Genomic DNA, 19,551 nt, shown 5'->3' on the forward strand with positions numbered 1-19,551 from the left:
CTGGGCGTCGCCATGTTGCGACCAGAGCCACTCTAGCGCCTGAGGCAGAGGCCACAGAGCCATCCCCAGCGCCAGGGCCATCTTTGCTCCAATGGAGCCTTGGCTGCAGGAGGGGAAGAGAGAGACAGAGAGGAAAGTGTGGCGGAGGGGTGGAGAAGCAAATGGGCGCTTCTCCTGTGTGCCCTGGCCGGGAATCGAACCCGGGTCCTCCGCACGCTAGGCCGATGCTCTACCGCTGAGCCAACCGGCCAGGGCCATCTTTTTATTTATACTTTGGTTGCTCCACTACCGCCCACCATGAAAGCTGGAACGCCCACTAGTGGGTGGTAGGGACCAGGTTGACTACTACTGCTCACACCTGTCAGAAAGACTACCATCAGTAAATCCACAAGTGTTGGTGAGGATTTGGGCAAAAGAGAACCCTTGTGCACTGTTGGTAGGATTGCAAATTGTTACAGCTCTGATGGAAAACTGTAGGTTACTCATAAATTAAATGGAACTACCATGTGACCCAGCAATTCTTCTATGTTTTCATCTGAGAAAATTCAGAACACTAATTTGGAAAGCTATATGCACCCCTGTATTCATTGCAGCATTATTTACAATAGCTGAGATATAGAAGCAACCTAAGTGTACATCAGTAGAAGAATAGATAAAGAAGAGGTAGTACATATACACAATGGAATATTAACTCAGCCATAAAAAGAATGAAACTTTACTATGGATCTTGGTATAATGGCTAAGTGAAATAAGTCAGAGAAAGACAGATACCATGATTTCACTTAAATGTGGAATCTAAAAAACAAAATAAATGAACAAACGAAACAAACAAATGCATAGATACAGAGAACAGCCAGATGGCTGGAGGTTGGAGGCTGGGTGAAAAAGTAAATGGATTAACCCTTTGATTAGTACGAACGTTCATATTATATGTCCTCGTGCCTCCTGACCATTTAGAGTATGATCGATTTATTTTTTATTTTTATTTTATTTTTTTCGATTTATTTTTAAAATGTGTAAGGCAACATTAAAAAAAAGGCAAATGTATGTTTTTGTTTCCATCAAGTGGTTATCAAACAAACAATTTTAAGTTAATAAAACTGTAACTGTAACTAATTTCATTTTTTGAAAAAAAACTCACTCCCAGGGGTCAATGAGCATGAAAAAACACTCACTACTCAAAGGGTTAAAAAGTATGAGTTTTTAGTTACAAAATAGGGATGTAAAGTACAACATAGAGCATATAGTCAATAATATTGTAATAACTATGTATGGTGTCAGGTGGGTACTAGACTTATGGAGGATCACTTTGAAAGTTATATAAATCTAAACACTATGTTGGAACACCTGAAACTGATATAATGACTGTCAAGTGGAATTGAAAAAAACAAGAACCAAACAGCAGTAAAATTGACAAAGCATGAATTATGTGACTATTAAGTTAAATAACTAGATCATTTAGCACAGTGTCTGCAACATGCAGAGAATTCAGCTATTACATAAAACATAGTACTAATGATAATTTATCTAGTTGTCAAAGTAGCCCTCTGAGATACAGCTACTGCTGTACCAGCATTTCCAGGGGAGGACAAAGAAACAGACTGAGCCACTTTGCTAGGGCTGTGCAGCTATTCAAGGCACAGGACTTGTGTTCACAGCCGTGGTGCTACACTGCTTCTCCTAATGCTTCCCTGAAGAGGAAATGTGAAACCCTGCGATAAAAACAATCCTGAAAAGGGGAATTAGGTCTTTAGCTGCACCCTGTTCAAAAGAAAGATTGGTAAACCATTGTACAGTACACTGTCAACAAATGAGCTGTTTCAGTTCATTTGTTTTCTATTGGATTGTCTGCTTTTATGTGGCCCGATGCAGGTGGTCATCAATACTACCATTTCATAGACAATATAATGACAAAATATAGTTTTTAAACATTTTGGGGGAGTTGCTCACACTCTAGAATGATCCATCCTAAATGGTAGCCACTGGACACGTGTAAGCCATTTACCTTTCATATGGTTAGTTAGAGTCAAATAATGGTAACTATTCAATTCCTTAGCAGCAGTAGCCGTATTTCTAGTGCTCAATATAGTCAGTCACATGTGGCTTAGATTTGGAACATTTCCATCTTCAAAGAAAGCTGTGGTGGGACAGGGAGCTTGGGGAGGCATGGTAAGGTGGAGGGGAGAATAGAGGAGGATAAATGGTGATGGACAGAGATTTGACTTGGGGTGGTGAACACACAATACAGTGTACAGAGCATGTGTTATAGAATTGGGCACCTGAAACCTATATAATTTTGTTAACCAGTGCCACCCCCCCAAAAAAAAAATTCAATAAAAAGGACAAAAGAAAAAGAAAGTGTGGTGGAAATGGTGTAGAATTGCACGTTTTCCCCTCATTATTTTGAAAAATAGGCCCCAGTTCTGAAATGTAGAGGGCGCTGCGGCAGGGCGTCACTTAGCAAATGTGGTGGCTTGTGGGGAGCAACACACCGTAGTTGCTGCATCTAAAGTCTTTGTATCTACCTCCTTGATGCACAGCTACTTCCTTAAAGGGTTTAGTAATTTTTAATGTTTATTTGGTATTCAGACACTTACTGTACTTAGTTTATAAGCTAAGATCAAATGTAGCTGATTTTAGGTTAATTCATCATTTACTTATTTCTCATATTACACTGAGGAAAGTTTTTTTTCTTTTTCTGTTGCATGAGGTTTTAGAACTATTTCTATATATTTCTGCATTGCTGATTCCAAATCTGAAATCTGTTTTTTGGTGCATACTCCAGTTTTTATGCAATTTTAATTTTCTTTTTGTTACAGTTAATGGAATGTATTTTGTTATTGTTGTCGTTTTTACAGGGACAGAGAGAGAGAGAGGGATAGATAGGGACAGACAGACAGGAACGGAGAGAGATGAGAAGCATTAATCATCAGTTTTTTGTTGCAACACCTTAGTTGTTCATTGATTGCTTTCTCATATGTGGCTTGACCACGGGCCTTCAGCAGACCAAGTAACCCCATGCTTGAGCCAGCGACCTTGGGTCCAAGCTGGTGAGCTTTTTGCTTAAGCCAGATGAGCCCGCTCTCAAATTGGCGACCTTGGGGTCTCGAACGTGGGTCCTTCCGCATCCCAGTCTGATGCTCTATCCACTGCACCACCGCCTAGTCAGGTGGCATGCATTGGTTTTTAAATTGGAGTTAAAGGGCAACGACTCTTGGATTGAACATAATCACAAGGCAATTAATGTTTTACAAACATCATTTTTACATAATTGTAGTTGTTTTTAAATGTAAAAAATTATTATCTGATAAAACCACCCTCTTATTTTGTTTTAAGATTGAATCATGGCTTCTTCAGGTAGGTGTAAATGTAAGAATATCCTGACACCTTCTGTTATATATGTGGCTGTTACTTCAACATCAAAGGCTCAATATTTCATCATTTGTGACACATGCATATATTGCCTATTTTCAAGTTCCCCTTGGCAATGAAGACAAGAATTAGGCCCCTCATATTGTGTGTCATAATTGTGAGGAAATGCTTCATGACTGGACAAAATGAAAATGCAAAGGAATGCCTTTTGGTATTCCCATGGTTTGGCGTGAACCTAAGGACCACAGCAGTGACTGTTATTTCTGTCTGATTCATACAAAGGGCACCAGCAAGAAAAAACGGCATATGATCGCATACCCTAATATTCCTCAGCAATATGACCTGACCCACACTCTGAGACACTTCTGGTTCCAGTTTTCAATGGTTTTATTTCTTCTAAGGATGAAGAAAGTGAACATGGTGATTCAGTGTATTTTGATAAGATGCATGAGGAAATGATTATAGAATCTGAAGGGTCTTCTGATGCCAAGCAGTCATTAACCCCTCAGCAGTTTAGCCAACCTGAATTGAATGACTTAGTAAGAGATTTGGGCCTATCAAAGAAAGCAGCTGAGTTATTAGCCTCTAGGCTTCAAGAAAAGAATGTACTTCACTGGTCAGCTAAAGTATCCCATTTCAGGAAGCGTGAACAAATTTTTGTGGACTTTTTTCCCGAAGACAAACACTTTGTTTACTGTCATGATATCTGTAGTCTTCTCAGCCAGCTAGGTGTTAACACTAGGTGTCCAACAGAATGGCGGCAATTTCTTGATAGCTCTAAACCAGGGGTCTCAAACTCAACTCAGCATGTGGGCCGCAGAGCAAGATCATAGCCATTCGGCGGGCCGCACTAGGTCTACAAAAGGCAACTGTTACGCAACACTTTTCTCACTGCAGTTGAAAACAAAAAAAAATCAGTACAACAAGCACAATCGTACATGCAGTTTACTCAGTGTCACAAAACGACCAGAAACTGTAGTTCGCATCACAACTGCTGTTAACTAAGCTAATATCTAGCTAGGATGCTAGAGAAATGAAAAATACAAGTAGGCCCCTAGGCTTACTTAATTTTATCCAAAATATTTTGAACTTCATGGATTAGTCTGCGGGCTGCACAAAATTGTTCGGCGGGCCGCATGCGGCCCGCCGGGCACAAGTTTGAGACCCCTGCTCTAAACGGAGTCTGAAATGTGTTCTCCTACACAACAGTAATGTTTATGCAACTGTTCCAATTGGTTATTCAACTCATCTGTGAGAAGATTATAATGACATAAAAATTATCCTCGACTTTCTGAAGTATGAGGAGCATAAATGGACCATTTGTGTGGATCTTAAAATGGTCAATTTCCTGCTAGGACAACAGAGAGGTTTCACGAAGTATCCTTGCTTTCTGTGTTTGTGGGACAGCCGAGCTCAGGAGAAACACTGGACACAGAAGGAGTGGCCAAAACGTGAAGCTCTGGAAGTAGGGATGCAAAATATTGTGAATGAACCTGTAGTTAATCGAGACAGGATCATTTTCCCCCCACTTCACATCAGACTTGGCTTAGTGAAACAGTTTGTTCAGGCTTTGAATAGAGAAAGCGAATGCTTTCAACATATTATTTCTGCTTTTCCTGCCTTGGCTTTCGAGAAGATAAAAGCAGGTGTATTTGATGGACCTCAAATTTGAACCCTCATACGTGATGAAGAATTTGCCAGGAAGATAAAGAGGAGAAAGCAGCATGGCAGTCTTTTTTGGCAGTTACAAAGAACTTTCTTGGCAACAAAAAAGCAGAAAACTATGAACTTTTGGTTCAAAGGATGCTGTTGGGTTTTCACAACACTGGATGTAACAGGAGCGTTAAGATTTACTTCTTGAGCAGTCACCTTGATAAATTTCCCGAAAATCTTGGAACTGTTAGTGATGAGCAGACTACTGCTGGAGCATCAAACAAGATTGTCCTTAACAAGTACAAAAATGCAAGAGCTACAAATGCAAATTTTTGCCAGAATAGAATTTAAATGTTTTGCGCAAATTTTATGATTAAAATAAGTGTTTTAATATGTTCTATTTCGAAATTGTAGACAAATTCTGATGCAATCATATCTTTTAGTATATTAATGTGTTTACTGCATTATATAAATTATTATATTTTCACAAAGATGATTCCCAAGAAGACATTCTACCTCATTATGTTAAACTAAATGTTGAAAATTTTACAGTAAGATGAAAATTTAAAATCTTGAATTGCAAAAAACTAGCTTACAGAGAAAAACTAATGTCAGATTGGATATCAGCGCACTCGAATTAGATAAGAACAAGTGTTTTTGAGGATGCAACAAAAATTTTGTTCACTAGTGTTATTTATTAATTCATTTCTCAGTATTTTTATTCCTCAGCACATATAAGTCATGCAATTATCTATGTTCTGATTGGCACAAAAGAAATCCGCTGGTGCTTTTGTAGCCATGCAATGGTGTTGCTGTCTCTTCCAGTCTTTCAAAGATTCCTGCCGCAAATTCTACCAGGCAGAGATGGAAGAGCTCGACTTCTTCAAAGCCACAGAGGAGGCAAGAAAACACATCAACACCTGGGTCACTGACAAGACAGAAGGTGACAATATATTGTTATTCTCTTTTAATAGTATTTTAATTAATCTTAGTGCCAGTTTCTTCATCAGCTGTAAATAAATGATTTTTTTCTCAAAATAACTGTAATCTTTAAAAAATCTTCTGAAATATGCCAATGTATGATAATTTTCTCTGGAGTCTTCCTGTTCTTAATGATATATCTGGGATGTCTCTGAATATCCAGTACACCTTTTCCAGAACAACCCATACTTTAATCTTTGTTGTTAATGTTAATCTAGTCTTTCTTTCCACAAATAATTTAAGGAATACTTTGGATATGGGTCTCAGGCTGTCTTCCTGGACAGCGCAGATAGTGCCCTGCAGAGTCCCCTGCAGGGCACTCAAAAATACCCTCACCCACTGGGACTTGAGTTTAACTGGTCTTTACACTTGCTGCAGACTTTTACCTTTCTTTAGGCACAAGGCATTCCCTTCTGTCTCATTGTGATGGAATTCATCCTGTACCTATTACCTTGTTCATGTTACGTGTTTTATTCAAGCGATGGTACAGCTGTCCCTCACCATATCGCGTTTCACATTTTGCGGTCTCACTGTATCGTGGATTTTTTAATTGTATATATCTAATTTTGTATCACGGATTTTTTGCTATATCACGGGGTTTTGCAGTATATATATATATTTAAATTTATTGTGTTTACATAGATTCAAGTGTCCCACTGAATACATCCCCCCATCCCCGTGTTCCCCTCAGCATTCCCCTTGCCCCCCTCCCTCCAACACCCTTCCCGCTTCCCTCCAGGATTTGCTTTTCTGCTCTCTGTAATGCTGTTATGTATATATAATTTCACCAATCTCTTTTCTTTCTCTGATCCCATCCTCTCATCCCCTTTCCCTCTGTCCACTTTCCCTCTGATCCCTTTGATCCCACCTGTGCCTCTATTCTGTTCCTCAGTTCACATTGTTCATTGGATTCCTCAAATGAGTGAGGTCATACAATTTTTTTCTTTCTCTGCCTGGCTTATTTCATTTAACATAATAGTTTCCAGGTCCATCCATGTTGTCGCAAAAGGTAAGATTTCCTTCTTTTTCATGGCCACATAGTATTCCACTGTGTACATGTACTACAGCTTTTTAATCTACTCATCCACTGACGCACACTTGGGCTGTTTCCAAATCTTGGCTATTGCAAACAATGCGGACATGAACATGAGGATGCATTTCTTCTTTTGAATCAGTGATGTAGTGTTCTAGGATATATTCCTAAAATTGGGGTGACTGGGTCAAAAGGCAGATTGATTTTTAATTTTTTTGAGGAATCTCCGTACTGTTTTCCACAGTGGCTGCACCAGTCTGCATTCCTACTAGCAGTGCAGGAGGGTTCCCCTTTCTCCACATCCTCTCCAGCACTTATTATGTGTTGTTTTGTTAATTAACGCCATTCTGACTTGTGTGAGGTGATATCTCATTGCGGTTTTAATTTGCATTTCTCTAATAATTAGTGATGTTGAACATTTTTTCATCTGCCTATTGGCCATCTGTATGTCCTCTTTGGAGAAGTGTCTATTCATTTATTTTCCCCATTTTTTGATTGGATTGTTTATCTTCCTGGTGTTGAGTTTTACAAGTTCTTTATAAATTTTGGTTATTAGGCCCTGGCCGGTTGGCTCAGTGGTAGAGCGTCGGCCTGGCATGCAGGAGTCCCGGGTTCGATTCCCGGCCAGGGCACATAGGAGAGGCGCCCATCTGCTTCTCCACCCCTCCCCCTCTCCTTCCTCTCTGTCTCTTCCCCTCCCGCAGCTGAGGCTCCATTGGAGCAAAGATGGCCCGGGCGCTGGGGATGGCTCCTTGGCCTCTGCCCCAGGCGCCAGAGTGGCTCTGGTCACGACAGAGCGACGCCCCGGATGGGCAGAGCATCGACCCTTGGTGGGCATGCTGGGTGGATCCCGGTCGGGCGCATGCGGGAGTCTCTCTGACTGCCTCCCCGTTTCCAGCTTCAGAAAAATACAAAAAAAAAAAATTTGGTTATTAACCCCATATCAGATGTATTGTCAAATATGTTCTCCCATTGTGTGGTTTGTCTTTTTATTTTGTTCATATTGTCTTCAGCTGTGCAAAAGCTTTTTAGTTTGATATAGTCCCATTTGTTCATTCTGTCCTTTATTTCACTTGCCCATGGAGATAAATCAGCAATATATTGCTGCAAGAGATGTTGGCGAGCTTACTGCCTATGTTTTCTTCTAAGATGCTTATGGTTTCACGACTTACATATAAGTCTTTTATTCATTTTGAGTTTATTTTTGTGAATGGTGTAAGTTGGTGGTCTAGTTTTATTTTTTTGCAGGTAGCTGTTCAGTTTTCTCAGAACCATTTATTAAAGAGACTGTCTTTACTCCATTGTATGCTTTTACCTCCTTTGTCAAATATCAAATGTCCATAAAGGTAAGGGTTTATTTCTGGGTTTTCTGTTCTGTTCCATTGATCTATATGCCTGTTCTTATGCCAGTAACAAGCTGTTTTGAGTACAATGGCCTTGTAGTATCACTTGATATCAGGAAGTGTGATACCTCCCACTTTATTCTTCTTTTTCAAGATTGCTGAGGCTATTCATGTTCTCTTTTGGTTTCATATAAATTTTTGAAATACTTGTTCTATATCTATGTCATTGGTATTTTAATGGGAATTGCGTTGAATTTATAAATTGCTTTGAGTAATATAGACATTTTAATGGTGTTTATTTCTCCTATCCATGAACATGATGTATGCTTTCACTTATTTGTATCTTTCTTGATTTCTTTTATCAATGTTTTATAATTTTCTGAGTACAAGTCTTTAACCTCTTTGGTTAAATTTACTCCTAGGTACTTTATTTTTTTTTGTTGTAATAGTGAAGGGTATTGTTTTCTTAATTTCTCTTTCAGACAGTTCATCATTGGTGTATAAAAATGCCTCTGATTTCTGAATATTAATTTTATATCCTACCACCTTGCTGAATTTATTTATCAGGTCCAGTAGTTTTTTGACTGAGACTTTAGGGTTTTCTATGTACAATATCATATCATTAGCAAATAATGATAGTTTTACTTCTTCTTTTCCAACTTGAATGCCTTTTATTTCTTCTTGTCTGATTGCCGTGGCTAGGACTTCCAGGACTATGTTGAATAAGAGTGATGAAAGGGGGCACCCTGCCTTGTTCTTGATCTTAAGGGGATTGCTTTTAATTTTTTCCCATTGAGTATGATGTTGGCTGTGGGTTTGTCATAGATGGCTTTTATCTTATTGAGGTATGTTCTCTGTATTCCCACTTTGCTGAGAATTTTGATCATAAATGGATGCTTTTTCTGCATCTATTGATATAATCATGTGATTTTTCTCCTTCCTTTTGTTTATGTGATGAATCACATTGATTGATTTGCAAATATTGTACCAGCCTTGCCTCCCCAGAATAAATCCCACTTGATCATGATACATGATTTTTTTCATGTATTGCTGGATACAGTTTGCTAATATTTTGTTGAGAATTTTAGCATCTAAATTTATCAGGAAATTGGCCTGTAGTTTTCTTTCTTTGTGTTGTCTTTGCCTGGTTTTGGAATCAGAATTATGCTGGCCTTGTAAAAGGAGTTTGGAAGTCTTCCCTCCTCTTGAACTTTTTGAAATAGCTTGAGAAGGATAGGAGTTAGTTCTCTTTGAATATTTGGTAGAATTCGCCTGTGAAGCCCGGGGCTTTTGTTTTTTTTGTTGTTGTTGTTTTGTTTTGCATTTGTTTTAATTGGTCTGTTTAGGTTTTCTGATTCTTCCTGATTGATTTTTGAAAGATCATATGTTTCAAGGAATTTGTCCATTTCACCTAGGTTGTCTAATTTTTGGCATATAGTTCTTCATCGTATTTTCTTACAATCCTTTGTATTTCTGCTGTGTCAGTTGTTGCTTCTTCACTCTCATTTCTAATTTTATTTATTTGAGTCCTCTTTTTTTCTTGGTGAGTCTGGTTAAAGGTTCATCAATCTTGTTTACCTTTTCAAAGAACCAGCTCTTGGTTCCATTGGTCCTCTGTATTGTTGTTTAGCCTCTATGTCATTTATTTCTGCTCTGATCTTTAGTATTTTCTTCCTTCTACTTCCTCTGGGCTTTACTTGCTGTTCTTTTTCTAGTTCTTTTAGATCCAGGGTTAAATTGTTTATTTGAGCTTTTTGTAGCTTCTTAAGGTATGCCTGTAATGCTATGAACTCCCCCCTCAGGACTGCTTTTGCTGTGTCCCATAAATTTTGAGTTGTTGTGTGTTCATTTTCATTTGTTTCAAAAAAATTTTTGATTTCTTCCTTGATCTCATTGTTAACCCATTCATTATTTAATAACATGCTATTTAGTTTCCAAGTGTTTGAATGTTTTTCAGTTTTTCTATTGTATTTGATTTCTAGTTTCATGCCATTGTGATCCAATAAGATGCTTGATATGATTGCAGTCTTCTTAAATTTATTGAAACTCATTTTGTGTTCTAACATGTGGTCTATCCTAGAGAATGTACTATGAGCACTTGAAAAGAATGTATATTCTGCTTTAGGGTGAAAGGTTCTGAAGATACCTATTAAATCCAGTTGATCTAGACCAGGGGTCAGGAACCTATGGCCTGAGCCAGATGTTGCCCTTTTGATGGCTGCATCTGGCTTGCAGACAAATCTTTAATAAAAAAAAATAACGTTAAAAATGTAAAACATTCTCATGTATTACAATCCATTTCCTACCACTAATGCTCATGGTTGCTGGTGGCTGGAGCCAATCACAGCTGTCCTTGGGACAACACCAAATTTTTATTGGATAATGCATAACGTACACGGGTTGTTGTATGGCTCTCATGGAATTACATTTTAAAATATGTGGCGTTCATGGCTGTCTCAGCCAAAAAGGTTCCCAAACCCTGATCTAGTTTGTCCTTTAAGTCTTCTGTTTCTTTGTTAATTTTCTTTCTTGAAGATCTATCCAGTGCTGTTAGTGGGGTATTGAAATCCCCTACAGTTATAGTATTGCTGATGATCTCGTCCTTTATGTCCATCAAAATCTGCTTTATATATTTAGGTGTTTCCTATATTAGATGCATAGATATTTATAATGGTTATATTTTCCTGTTGGATTGCTCCTTTTAGCATTATTTAGTGACCTTCTTTATCCCTTACTATAGACTTTGTTTTAAAGTCTGTTTTGTCAGATATAAGTATTGCTACCCTAGCTTTTTTTTCATTTCCATTTGCATGAAATATATTTTTATCTCTTTGCTTTCAGTCTATGTGTATCCTTTGTTATGAGGTGGGTCTCCTGTAGGCAGCATATGTACAGGTCCTGTTTTCTTATCCATGTAGCTATCCTATGTCTTTTGATTGGAGCATTTAGTTCATTTATATTTAAGGTTATTATCGATATGTAGTTGTTTATTGCCATTTTATTTAAATCTACATTCCTCTTTTACTAGTTTTTCCCCCCTTTGATCTGTTTACAACAGGCCCCTTAACATTTCTTGCAGCATTGGTTAACATTTCTTGCAGCATTGGTTTGGTTGTAATGAATTCCTTGAGTTTTTTTTTTTTTTTTTCCTGGGGAGCTTTTTATTTCTCCTTCAATTTTAAATGATAGCCTTGCTGGATAAAGTAGTCTTGGTTGTAGGTTCTTGTTCTGCATTACTTTGAATATTTCTTGCCATTTTCTTCTGGCCTCAAGTGTTTCTGTTGAGAAGTCAGATGTCATTCTTATGAGGGCTCCTTTGTAGGTGATTGACTGCTTTTCTCTTGCAGCTTTTCGTATTCTTTCTTTATCTGTTAGCTTTGGTATTTTAATTATGTATTTTGGTGTAGGTCTCTTTGGGTTCCTCTTTAATGGGATTCTCTGAATTTCTTGGCCTTGTGTGACTTTTTCCTGCATCAATTTAGGGAAGTTTTCAGCTATGATTTCTCCAATCAGGTTCTCTATCCCTTGTTCTTTCTCTTCTCCTTCAGGAACCTCTGTGATGCGAATGTTGTTTCTCTTTATGTTGTCACAGAGCTCTCTTAGAGTTTCCTCAGACTTTTTGATCTCTTTTCTTTTTCTTGTTCTGCTTTCATGCTTTCACTTATCTTGTCTTCTAAATTGCTGATTCAATCTTCTGCTTCATCCAGTCTGATTTTTGTTCCTTCTAGTTTAGTCTTTATTTCTGATATTGTGTTTGTCATTTCTGTCTGATTCTATTTTATGATTTCAGTGTCCTTTTTGATGTCAGCTGTCTTTTTGTTTAGGTGCTCATTTTGTCCATCTATTGTTGCTCTAAGATCCTTGAGCATCCTAACAATCATTATTCTAAACTCTGCATCCGGTATCTTGGTTATTTCCATTTCATTCAGTTCTTTTTCTGAGGATTTCTCTTGTTGATTCATTTGAATTGCACTTTTCTGTCTTCCCATTTTGTCTCTGTATAGACTGCTCCTTTGGATGTGTTGTTTGTGTAGCTAGCTGAGTATAGGTTGGTGTTGTCTGCCTCCAGCTTTCAGTTGTGTTGCTTCTAAATCTTCTTGGGTTGGCCTCTCCTGTTATTTGTTATCTGCTGTGTACTACTTATCTGCTGCTACTGCTCTTTTTCTGTTTGTGACACTGTTTTCAATGCCTTAGCTGGGTCAGGTGTGAGGAGCCTTTCCTTAAGATACCACTCTAATTATGGTTGTTAGGGCCTGAGCTGATGCTCTCTGTATCTGGCCGCTGTATATACCAGCCCTGGACCTCCCTGGCTGGAACCTGGAATAGAGTAGTGGGAATCACTGCTTCTGACTGGCCCTTGGCAACCTTCTTGGAGGTACAGGTGATCCAAAATTTGTGTCTGCCTCTGCTGGGCTCTGATGTCATTGTAACTGTAAGCTGCACTCCTAGGCTGGCTTTTATCCACTCTGGCCAGTGTGTGTGGCCTCTCTATTCCTGAAGTGAGGTCTTTCTGCTAGCCCCCCTCTGCCTCTGCCTGCTCAGATACTCGGGCCCCAGCGTGGGCTGGCAGGCCACAGCTCCAGCTGCTTTGCAGGTATGTGGGACTCCCTGCCTCTCTGGGCTCGACCCCCCCACTGGTGTGAAGGATGCCTCTTCAGGCTCTACCCACCTCTCTCCTTTGCAGTGGGGGCCACCGGGCTCCGCTCTCCTGATGCACAGGCTGCCTCTCCAGGTTCCGCCCCTCGATGTGGCAGCACAGGCTGCCTCTCCAGGCTCGGCCCCTCGACATGGCAGAGTGGGCTGCCTGGCTCCGCCCCCTGTGGGACTGCAGCACCCCTTGTGAGACTCCACCTTCAATGGGTGCTTGAGATGCCTCACACACTGGGATCTGCTCAATGCAGGTGCAGGGGATGCCTTGTCCCGCAGAGTTCTGCAGCCCAGTCCTCCTCCACTTCAGAGGGTACTCAGCAGGTTGGGGGGGGCAGTGTAGCGCAGACCTCGGCACTCAAATCCTGTGTCCCTGATGCACCCCCTGCTTCTAAGTGTCTCTCTGCACTAACTGGAGCAGGAGAGCCTCTGTTGGGTGGATCAATTGCTTCCCTTTGTTGACTTGGTTCTCCCAGGAAGAATGGTCACTTTAGGTTTGGGGAGTGATACAGTACAGGGGTCAGGGTCACTGTCCCCCACAGTCTCTCCCTGTGTCCCTGAGACTACACTCTCCTCTTGCAACTCCGGTCCTTTCCACGCTCCCTACTCCCGGAGCCCCAGGTAAGTGGCTGTGAACCAGGTTTTCTGCGTGGTCCCTTTAAGACGGAGCCTGGGTCTGAGAGTTCTGTCTCCCTCTCGCTAACAGTAACCCAGCTCTTCTTTCAGCTAAATACTGTTTGTATGCCTCCTCTAGTCTCTAAGGCTCCAGGCTGGGATTCCGATACTATGGCTGAGGGCCCACAACTCTCTGGGAAACCCACCCCGCAGTAAGAGACCCTTCTGGCTGCCTCTCACTCCTGGGAGCAGGACAGCTCTTTCCATGTCTCCGCCTTTCCTACTAGTCTCAATGTGGTTCCTTCAGTGATGCTTGGTTATAGATTCCTCTTAGTTTAGTCCAAAGTTGGTTTTTCAAGATGATTGTTCCTAAGTTAAGTTGTAATCCACTTTGGTTCTTGGAGGTGAGAGTTGTAATGTCTGCCTACTCTGTCATCATTTTCCTTCCTATATATTTATTATTTTAATTATTCTTTGTGGTAAAATAAACATTTTCTAGCCTAAAAGATTGAAAACAATATAAAATATAAATTAAAACATTAAAAGAATATTATTGTATATTCACTGGTGAGTACCTGTATAGAATTTTATATGTTAAAATTACGTAGATTTAAGAGTGCTGAAAGTGTTTAAAAGCATAGGAAGTGTTTATAATAGAGTGTGGGAAAGGTTAATAACAGTGTGGGAAAGGTTTATAAGAGTGTGGGGCCTGACCAGGTGGTGGTGCAGTGGATAGAGCATCAGACTGGGATGTGGAGGACCCAGGTTCGAGACCCCGAGGTCACCAGCTTGAGCATGGGCTCATCTGGTTTGAGCAAAGCTCAACAGCTTGGACCCAAGGTCACTGGCTTGAGCAAGGGGTTACTTGGTCTGCTGAATGCCCGTGGTCAAGGCACATATGAGAAAGTAATCAATAAACAACTAAGGTGTTGCAAAAAAAACCCTGATGATTGATGCTTCTCATCTCTGTCCGTTCCTGTCTGTCTGTCCCTATCTATCCCTCTCTCTGACTCTCTCTGTCTCTGTTAAAAAAAAAGATTGTGAGGAGGGTTTATAAAGCCTTAAAATATATATAAATAATTCCTGAAACAATTAAGTACATAGAAGAAGACATAGGTACTCAACTCAGGGACCTGGGTTTTAAAGAGCATTTTATGAATTTGACTCCAATGGCAAGAGAAGTGAAGGCAAAAATTAATGAATGGGACTACATCAGACTAAGAAGTTTTTGCTCAGCAAGAGAAACTGATAACAAAATAAACAGAAAGCCAACTAAATGGGAAATGATTTTTTCAAACGACAGCTCAGATAAGGGCCTAATATCCAAAATATACAAAGAACTCATAAAACTCAACAACAAACAAACAAACAATCCAATAAAAAAATGGGAAGAGGATATGAATAGACACTTCTCCCAGGAAGAAATACAAATGGCCAACAGATATATGAAAAGATGCTCATCTTCTTTAGCTATTAGAGAAATGCAAATCAAAACGGCAATGAGATACCACCTCACACCTGTTCGATTAGCTGTTATTAGCAAGTCAGGTAACAGCAAATGTTGGAGAGGCTGTGGAGAAAAAGGAACCCTCATACACTGTTGGTGGGAATGTAAAGTAGTACAACCATTATGGAAGAAAGTATGGTGGTTCCTCAAAAAACTGAAAATAGAACTACCTTATGACCCAGCCATCCCTCTACTGGGTATATATCCCAAAAACTCAGAAACATTGATACGTAAAGACACATGCAGCCCCATGTTTATTGCAGCATTGTTCACAGTGGCCAGGACATGGAAACAACCAAAAAGCCCATAAATAGACGACTGGATAAAGAAGATGTGGCACATATACACTATGGAATACTACTCAGCCATAAGAAATGATGACATCGGAACATTTACAGCAAAATGGTGGGATCTTGATAACATGATACGAAGCGAAATAAGTAAATCAGAAAAAAACAGGAACTGCATTATTCCATACGTAGGTGGGACATAATAGTGAAACTAAGAGACATTTATAAGAGTGTGGTGGTTACGGGGGGGAGGAGGGAATGGGAGAGGGATAGGAGGTGGGGAGGGGCACAAAGAAAACAAGATAGAAGGTGACAGAGGACAATCTGACTTTGGGTGGTGGTTATGCAACATAATTGAATGACAAGATAACCTGGACTTGTTATCTTTGAATATATGTATCCTGATTTATTGATGTCACCCCATTAAAAAAATAAAATTATATATAAAAATATATATATATATATATATATAAATAATAAAATAAATATAAGGTTGCTACTTTGCTGACTTTCGCCTATCATAGGGGGTTCTGGAACCTAACCTCTGCTATAGATGAGGGACCACTATATTTTAAGTTTGGTTTTTGTTGTTTTGTTTTGTTTTTGCTGCTATTGTTTTAAAGACCAGTATCCCGTACATGGTTATATTTTTGGGACAGTAAACTCCTTTATCTCTCTATGCAAGGAGATTCCTGATCTGGATATTATCCCCAAAACATGCATCAGGACACTCTTAGCTAACTGGTTCTTTAATTCTTCTTTTCAGGTAAAATTACAGAGCTGCTGTCTCCAAATTCAATTAATTCCCTTACTTGTCTGGTTCTCGTGAATGCCATCTACTTCAAAGGAAACTGGGATAATCAGTTTAAGAAAGAACTGACCAAGGAAAGACCATTTAAAGTCAGCAAGGTGAATATTTTGCAATAATATAGGAGATTCTTGAAAACAGTCGCTGTGTTCAAGGGGGTGTGCTCTCCAGGCTTGGGGATGATTTTACTGGGCCTGCTTTGCCCACAGAACCATTGAGGGGCCCTGTGACTATAGCATCTGAGGGAAGGGAGAGGGAGCAGAGGGCATGGGGGAGCAAGCTCCTGTCACCATGACAGGTTGCTTTAAGGACTTCAGTTTTTGCTCCCTCAGAGTACAGGATGAGCCATGGAAAGGTGTTTAGCCAAAGAGTGATGTGATCTGACATATGATTGATTTAACGGATCCCTCTGGCTGCTGGACAGAGAAAAGTCACAAGGGGAAAGGGTCCGTAGGAAGTCATCCCAGTGACCAGGTCTAGGCTGATGGCGGTGGAAGTAGAAAATACTAGTTGGATTCTTGTTATATTTTAAATGTAGAGCCAAGATGATTTATTTGCTGATGAGTCAGATGTGTGGTATAAAAGACAGGAGATAAGGGAGTCTCGGGTTTTTGACAATGAGATGGATGGTGCCAAAATCAACTGATATGGGGAAAATTATAGATAGAGCAGACCTGAGAGGGACATGTGACATGTGACAGTGGGGGTTTCTTTTATGTTCAAGTGCAGGTGTCAAGGGGACAGTATAATATATGAATCTTGAGTACAAGGGAGAGGTCCCAGCTAGAAATATAAATTTGTAAATTTTAGTTAAAATCACAAGACTGAATGACATCACCAAGGGAAAAGCATTGAGCCCTGGGTACCCCAGTATCTGGAGGTTGAGGCTGTGAATTCAAGCCCTCAAAAGAAGGGACTGAGGTCATGTTCTGGAAGCAAACAAAGTATTTCTAGGGGCCCAGAGTGGCCCAGCTCTGTTGATCTGTCCAATGTGTTAACTGGGTCTTGTTTCAATTTAATGTTTATCATTTTTTCTTATAGAATGAGAAGATACCTGTTCAAATGATGTTTAAGAAATCTATCTTTAATATGACCTACATAGGAGAAATATTCACCAAAATTCTGGTGCTGCCTTATGTTGGCAAAGAACTAAACATGATCATCATGCTTCCTGATGAAAACATTGACTTGGAAACGGTAATGAGTGCTGAGTAATAGTTGTGCTGTGATGGCTAGGGAATCCTCTCTGCATTTGTGCTTAGTGGTCCTCTGCATCTTCCCTGTGAATGTTTCTAATGACAACATAACTTCCCCGTCATTGCTGTCTCACACCGCATGGCATAGAGCAGTCACATCATGGCATAGGTTCTAGTGGGCAGTAAAGTATAGCCCTGGCCGGTTGGCTTAGCGGTAGAGCATAGACCCAGCATGTGGAAGTCCCAGGTTTGATTACGGACAAAGCACACAGGAGAGATGACCATCTGCTTCTCTACCCCTCCCCTCTCCCTTCTCTCTCTCTCTCTCTCTCTCTCTCTCTCTCTCTCTTTCTCTCTTTCCCTTCTGCAGCCACAGCTTGAATGATTCGAACATATCTTCCCCAGGCACTTAGGATGGCTCCTTGGAACCTCAACCTCAGGGGCTAAAAATAGCTCGGTTGTGAGCATGGCTCCAGATGGGCAGAGCATTGGCCCCAGACAGGGCTTGCCAGGTGGATCCTGGTTGGGGTGCATGCAGGAATCTGTCTATCTCCCCTTCTCTTAAAAAAAAAAAAGATGATAAAATCTTTAACCCTCCTCTTCCAGGTGGAAAAAGCACTAACTTATGAAAAATTCAAAGACTGGACAAGACCAGACATGATGGATGAAGAGGAGGTGGAAGTATCCCTTCCTAGATTTAAACTGGAGGAGGATTATGACATGGAGGATGTCCTTCGTGCTCTGGGCATGACTGATGCCTTTGAGCAGAACAGGGCAGACTTTTCTGGAATGTCATCCATGGGAGGTCTGTTTCTGTCCAAGGTTCTGCACAAGGCCTTTGTGGAGGTCAACGAGGAAGGCACGGAAGCTGCGGCCGCCACTGCCGCCATCATGATGCTTCGGTGTGCGAGACTCACCCCCAGGTTCTGCGCTGACCACCCCTTCCTTTTCTTCATCCAGCACAGCAAGACCAAAGCCATTCTGTTCTGTGGCCGAGTCTCCTCCCCTTGAGGGAGTGGGCAACACAGCTCATAGCCCTTCACCTGTCTTCTGGCCTGCTTTTCCTCCGACGCTTCGCAATGTGCCTGAAATCCTAAGTAACCTTTGGTAACAGTTAAAAAATAAAGGGCCTAATTTTGAAATTCCACCTTCAGAGCTCCTTGTGTATATGTTTGTTCACAGTGTTGTTTTCTAGGATCTGAAATTGCCATTTGGGGGTGGGGCCTATGGTCACATGGGCAGTAGCCGCACTAGTGGTTTAGCACATGCCCTACACCTGCTCTGAAAGGTGTCCCCTCCATCCTCACACCCATGCGAGGCCTCGGGTCTGCCCTTTAGTCAGAGCGCTGTGCTCACAGCCAGCTGCTAGGGTATCAGTGCTGCTCCTCTCTCTTCACTACACATTGGCACTGTTAGTGAGATAACAGCTGAAACAGACTGAAGAACTGTGGGAAGCAGGTCTCAGAACCTCAGCAAGGAGCTCTGTTCCAAAGCTTGTTGCAAGCTCTCCAGAAGCCAGTGCATCATGACCAGGTGGTGGTGCAGTGGATAGAGCGTTGGCCTAAGATGCTAAGGATCCAAGTTTGAAACCCTGAGGTCCCTGGCATGAGCGTGGGCTCATCCAGCTTTAGTGTGGGCTCACCGACTTGAGCACAGGGTCACAAGCTTGAGCATGACCCAATGGTCGCTGGCTTGAACAAGGGGTCACTGACTCGGCTGTAGCCCCCAGGTCAAGGCACGTATGAGAAAACAATCAATGAACAACTAAGATGCTGCAATGAAGAATTGACGCTTCTCATCTCCCTTGCTGTCTGCCTGCCTGCCTGCCTATCTGTCTGTTTCTCTCTCTCTTGCTAAAACAAACAAAAACAAAACAGTTTTTTTGCAGGGGCAGGGAGAGCCATTCACTTAGGATCCCGGGAAATCAGTCCCATTTTCCACATTTGTTTCTGCTTTATTTGTAGTTTGCACTCATAATCTGTGATCACGTACCTGTTCACACGCACAGCCATCTCTTTACCTGAAAATGTTAATTTAATCCTTTGAGTAGTACTAATGTTCATGTATGTCCTCGTACCTCCTGACCATACAGAGTATGATCAATTT

General features: G+C 40.8%; 1 protein-coding gene across 6 annotated transcripts in view; it reads left to right on the forward strand.

The window, feature by feature from the left end:
• Window positions 1-18,592, forward strand: part of LOC136400418 (serpin B6-like) — a 91,991-nt gene extending 73,399 nt beyond the window's left edge. For all 6 annotated transcript variants that reach the window (XM_066377059.1, XM_066377055.1, XM_066377057.1 and 3 more), the window contains exons 4-7: window positions 5,851-5,968; window positions 16,208-16,350; window positions 17,291-17,446; window positions 18,052-18,592. In XM_066377059.1, coding sequence (XP_066233156.1) covers window positions 5,851-5,968; window positions 16,208-16,350; window positions 17,291-17,446; window positions 18,052-18,456 — 822 coding nt within the window. In that variant the 3' untranslated portion in view covers window positions 18,457-18,592. The remainder of the gene's footprint in view (window positions 1-5,850; window positions 5,969-16,207; window positions 16,351-17,290; window positions 17,447-18,051) is intronic.
• The last annotated feature ends 959 nt before the right edge of the window (window positions 18,593-19,551 follow it).

The sequence above is a fragment of the Saccopteryx leptura genome, chromosome 3 (genome assembly GCF_036850995.1).
Source record: "Saccopteryx leptura isolate mSacLep1 chromosome 3, mSacLep1_pri_phased_curated, whole genome shotgun sequence".
NCBI lineage: Eukaryota > Metazoa > Chordata > Mammalia > Chiroptera > Emballonuridae > Saccopteryx > Saccopteryx leptura.